Raw genomic sequence first — 5,485 nt, 5'->3', positions numbered from 1 at the left:
GATAATAAGCAATCCCAGGCCAGATTACATTTAGAATCAATGTCCACAATTTTTCTCAGACCAAACCCTCCTTCTTCTTTAGGTGCAGCAAGTTTCTTCCAACACAGCCCGTGCATCTTCTTTCTATCTTCCACATGCCCCCAAATAAAATTCCTCATTCTTTTTTCAATAAGATTAACAACCGTAGCTGGAAGTGTATATACCGAAGTCCAATAATGAACCATAGGGATGATGACAGCTTTGCTAAGTTCAACTCTCCTAGTCAAAGATATATGCATACCATTCCATCTAGAAGTAATAACAATGACTTTGTCAATAAGACTAAGACAGTCCCTTCTTTTCAACATCTTATTAGAAATAGGAAGTCCCAAATAAGTAAAAGGAAGGCTTCCAACTTTGCATCCCAGCGCTCTAACCATTGTTGTTCTTCTTATAATTGAATTGGTGAAGTACAATTCAGATTTGACTTTGTTAACAGCTAAACATGACACTTTTTCAAACATATTCAGAACTCTTTTCAGAGTGAGAGCTGTGGCTAATAGGATGCTCATTAGCCTAAGCCTTTTGAAAATGTTCAACAGACCTAGATCTGATAGTAAATGGATCAGCGATAAAACCCTCTTCCTCTTAAATAGCTGTAACATTGTTACTAGTCCTGTGTTGTTTTATCTTCTGGAAAAAAAATTTAGAGCATCTATCTTGGTCCTTCACACACTTGAGTCTTGATTTTTGAGCAACAGTAATTGATTCATTTGAGATGGCAGCTTCTAAAGACATTCTTCCTTCATCCTCCTGTTGAATAAGCCTTTCATTCATTGGATCATCCTTCAACTGTTGCTGCAAATCAATAAGTTTCTTTCTACAAGAAATAACTTTTTAATAAACAGAGCCAAACTTTTCCTTATTCCAATTTCTAACTGCTTGTTTTGTGAGTTTCAACTTGTACAAAAACCTTTTGATAGGACCTTTACTTGTTTTCATCTTCCACACATCAGCAATCAAGTCTTTTACAGCAGGTTGAGTATTCCATATAGAAAGGAATCTAAAAGGTTTGGGACCACCAGTAATCTGTAAAGGGAAATCTATACGCAAACCCCAATGATTTGAAGTTAAAGGAGGAGTTAACACAATATAGGAGTTTGGAAAAACCTGCTCCCAATCTTCATTCATCAATCCCCTATCCAATTTTGCATATATTCTCCAATTGGAAAATCTCTTATTACACCAGGTATATAAACCATTAGAAGTTGGCACATCTGTCAAGCATAAGTTATCAATTGTCTTGTTAAAATCAGGAAAAACTTTAGGTGGGTGTCTTCTACCTCCTTTTTTTTCATCATTCATTCTTATCACATTCCAATCAGCCATCAACAAACCATGGTCCAGTGATTAAAGGAACACTCTCCTCAAGATCCCTCCACAGACTCTCCCTCTCAAAAGGTGTGTTTTTGACATACACAAAGGTAACAAAAAATTTTGTATTTAAACCTCTAACTTCGACCTGCAACAATAGCATCTGAGCTACAGGTGTGTAATTATTCTGTAGCTCAGGTTTTAAAATCTTTTGAATAGCCAATGATGCATGTAATAGCTATGTTTAGATATATTTGAGGATGAATGGGGTGATGATGAATTTTTTTGAGGATGGTGTTGATGTTATGGATTTTGGATGAAGGTTTATTATTTTCGTTGTGTGTTGGAGTATGTTAGTTCGGTTTTGAAGGCCCAAGTGAGGCCATTGCATTTCATATGCATTAAGCAGGTTGTAGAAGGACTCTTTTCTACAAAGGTTATGCCGAATTTTTGGGTCATTACAGAAAGGCTCTAATACCAAGTTAGATATAAGAGAAAGTATCTGTATTGTATTAATGTGTATGAAATATTTAATACAAGAGTATATGGGGGTTTATATAGGAGAGGTGATGTGTGGAGAGTAAGTCATTACCATATAAGGTAATGCTATATATGATAATGAGAGTAGGTTAAGACAACTACCATATAAGGTAATGCTATATATGGTAATGATGTATTATAGAATATATTCTAACAATACACAGTAATAATATATTATGGAATATATTCTAACAAACAATATGTTCTTTGGTCATTGCTCTTCCAACAATTTTTCAATAGTTATAGTTGCAACAGTCTTATTTTGGGCTAGGCTATGCGGGCGGGGTCTTCTTTTTGGTTTGTTCGGGCCTATGGCCTTTTGCCCTCATATTGTACGAGTCAAAAAATAGGGAAAATACACAAAAGGCCAGTTTTTCCTGGGGCTACATTACCCGGATCGAAATAATTTTCGGACCACAACTTTATAGAAATACTAAACAAGTACTGCTCAGCAGTTGGAAAAAAAAAAGGAAAATAATAATAATAATCAAGAAGAATTTGATTCCTGTGTTTGATATGCCAAAAAGAAAATTTACAAACCTCAAACACATGAAAATCTCGGTCTAAATATTCTCTGTAGCAATAACTTATCTTGTGTTCAAAAGTGATGCAGATGATGAAGCTACTGCAGAAGATGTATCAGGGCTCGGCGTCATGATAGAACTCATTTGGCTGCTCTCAGAAACAGTGGCAACTGAAGAGAGTGAAGCTGAAGATGTAGGAAACATTCCATAAGTTGGCACAGGTTTTTTTGATGGAAGACTTGGCAATGGAGCTTCAAAATTCAGTACCTGAATTGCTTGCCTGATTGAAGGCCTCGATTTGTTATCTGGGTGAGCACACCAAAGCCCAACCATCATCAAGCGTTCCATTTCTTGCTCATCAAAATCAGCAAATAGTTTGGGGTCAGCTGCTTCAAGAAGCTTTCCCATTCCATAGAGCTCCCAAACCAACTCTATGATGCTAATCCGACCTTCTTTAGCCTTAATGTTGATGGGTTTTCTTCCACATGCTATTTCCAATGCTACAACTCCGAAGCTATAGACATCTGTTTCTTTGCTGGCCTTGCAAGAGCTGATACATTCAGGATCCATGTAGCCTATGGTCCCTGCCAAAACTGTTGTTTGTGATCCTTTCTCATGGTCGACAAGCCTAGCTAACCCGAAATCCCCAAGTTTGGCATTGAAATTCGAATCCAACATAATGTTGCTCGGCTTTATGTCTCTATGCAGAACGCATTGTTCCCATTCTTCGTGAAGATAAAGCAATGCAGAGGCTACGCCTTGGGCAATTTTGTACCTCACTGCCCATGCCAGCATGGTTTCTTCTTTGTAGAGATGGGAATCCAAACTTCCATTAGGCATCAACTCATAAACAAGTAGCAGATCTCCTCTTTCATGGCACCAACCAATGAGTTGAACCAAGTTCCTATGCCTCAATCGACTAATGATCATCACTTCTGATGTGTACTCCTTCAGACCCTGTTTTGAACCCCTTGACACCCTTTTCACAGCAACATATGAGTTTAAGTCCCTCAAGAAACCTCTGTAAACCCCACCAAACCCTCCCTCTCCGAGTTTCTCTTCCTGCGCGAAGTCATTGGTGGCACGAGCCAAGTCCTTGTAAGAAAACTTCCTAGGTCCTGCACCTCTTTCAAATTTGTCAACCATGGACACATCTAAGACATGATCATCTTCATTTTGAACCCCGCGCTTCTTCTTCCAGAAGATGAACAAAACCACACTCAATATACCAATTAAAACACCTCCGCCAATAGCCAATCCAACCACAAATCCTGTCTGGCTTTTACTTGATTTGCGGTAAGGATTGAAATCTGTTGAACTGAAGTTCCAAGAGTTTATAGTATGTATAGCTGATTTGTTTCCTGTTGCAGCAGAAAAGCCAAATATAACCCATTCTGGCAAGTAATCCCTTAGATCAACTGTGTACTGAAGCATTTCTTCGAAAGGGTGGTCATTACTTCTATTTCTAAAACCAGTGAAGACAACTGTCAGATTTTTTGAAGCAGAACTATAACTAATCGAAGCACCATTTATATTCCCTTCATTAATATTTGTACTAATCCCCCACCATGACATGTTTGTAACAGATTTCATAGAGTTGATGTCAATACCTACATGCTCATGTGCCGGGTCCCATTGGTTTTGATAAATATCAAACTCCACAGCGACAAATGGATTATCGGATGAGTTTAGTATCTGGAAGTCATTTGTAAGGCCAAGGCCGCCGCCATCAGTTGCATTATCAGGGATTTTTGTTCCGGCAGGCGCAAGGAAGAAGGCGAGCCCATCACTACGACCTGCTACGTTCAGCGAATTGATGACGAAAGTGAAATTGGTAGTGAAGTCTGTGAGGTTTCTCGAGGCCTTGTCCCAAAGGTGCAACGGCTTGGCATACGTGGCTCGGCCAATGCTTGCAAGCGTATCTTCACCAAGCTGGTTTTTGGTTAGTTGGATTACATTGTTTGCTGCATAAGCTTTTTCATAGTGTATGTTTAAATCATTGGTAGTGAAGCTGTTGAAGTTGAAGGACAATGGAGCTACAAAAGGAAGGATTAAGCAAAGGAAAATGTTTATGTTAAAGAGATAAGTCTCAGAAACAACCATGGCTTGTAAGGAAGCTTTGCTGCTATGCTTGCAATGCAACTTGTCACTTCAATAGCGTTTGGTATTAGCAGTATTGCAATGGAAGGTACATCTCTCTCTAATTTACATTTACTAGCAAGTCATTGTTTACTTAGTCAGCAAATTATTCCTTTTTCTTCCCCTCTTTTTCTAATTCAATTTATTAGATATATATATATTTGAACTTTGAATAAGTCTTTAAACATTGAGGTTTAATTGTTTACTTAGGTATGATGTGAAAGACTGCAGGATTCCATCGTCCAAATCACTAGAAGTTATATACAAATATAGTTTATATCAACTACACGTCCGCAGCGATTAAACTAATGGATCATCCTCATGTAAAAAATTACTTTTTACGTAATGCAATAGTAAACTCTCATGCTCTCTTGGCTGTGTTCCTAAACCATACATTTCAATGACGATGTATTGTTTTCTAGTACTATGTCGATCGCGAAATAGTAGGATGTTTAGACGGCAATTATGATGTTAAATGAAACGATTTGTCTACATTTTATGAAAATCATTCCTCGTGAGAATCAAGAATGTCTTAATCTAATGGCAATTGTTAATTTGAGAGTTTTTACATTATTCATTAGTCGGGTACCACGCTAGAGTATTATTTACTTTTTTTTTTTTTTTGCTTAAATGTCTGAACGTACATGTGTGTATTTTTGGGGGTTAAAAATCTACGTCAAAATCACTTGATCTTAAGTGTCTTTTTTCACACTACGTGTTGGTACCATTAACAAGGCTACTACTCCCTGCATGCAACGAAACTGCGTGAACAGTTTAAGCGGATTAAATAGACTTCACCAATAAGTTCTACATCAAAATATTGCATCAACATCCTGCATTTTTTCTTTGAATAAGTCATTGTTTTTTTTATCAAATCAGGTGTTGTTTGATAAAACTTAAAATTAAGTACTGAAAATTTTAAGAACTAA

At 37.4% G+C, this 5,485-nt stretch overlaps 1 protein-coding gene across 1 annotated transcript; it reads right to left on the bottom strand.

The window, feature by feature from the left end:
- Positions 1–2,480: 2,480 nt before the first annotated feature.
- LOC132301398 (L-type lectin-domain containing receptor kinase IX.1-like) lies at positions 2,481–4,520 on the bottom strand. The gene has a single exon (XM_059798652.1). The coding sequence runs from the start codon at positions 4,518–4,520 to the stop codon at positions 2,481–2,483; it is 2,040 nt and encodes a 679-aa protein (XP_059654635.1).
- Positions 4,521–5,485: the final 965 nt, after the last annotated feature.

This window comes from Cornus florida, unplaced genomic scaffold, assembly GCF_030987335.1.
Source record: "Cornus florida cultivar Cherokee Brave unplaced genomic scaffold, ASM3098733v1 CherokeeBrave_3.0.0_Hap2_Chr03, whole genome shotgun sequence".
In the NCBI taxonomy this organism is placed as follows: domain Eukaryota; kingdom Viridiplantae; phylum Streptophyta; class Magnoliopsida; order Cornales; family Cornaceae; genus Cornus; species Cornus florida.
Note: the sequence above shows the minus strand (reverse complement) of the source record. Positions and strands in the feature narration are given on the sequence as shown.

Bases quoted from the DNA above. Each gene is read 5' to 3' on its own strand.
- LOC132301398 (XM_059798652.1), bottom strand. From the start codon at position 4,520: ATGGTTGTTTCTGAGACTTATCTCTTTAACATAAACATTTTCCTTTGC.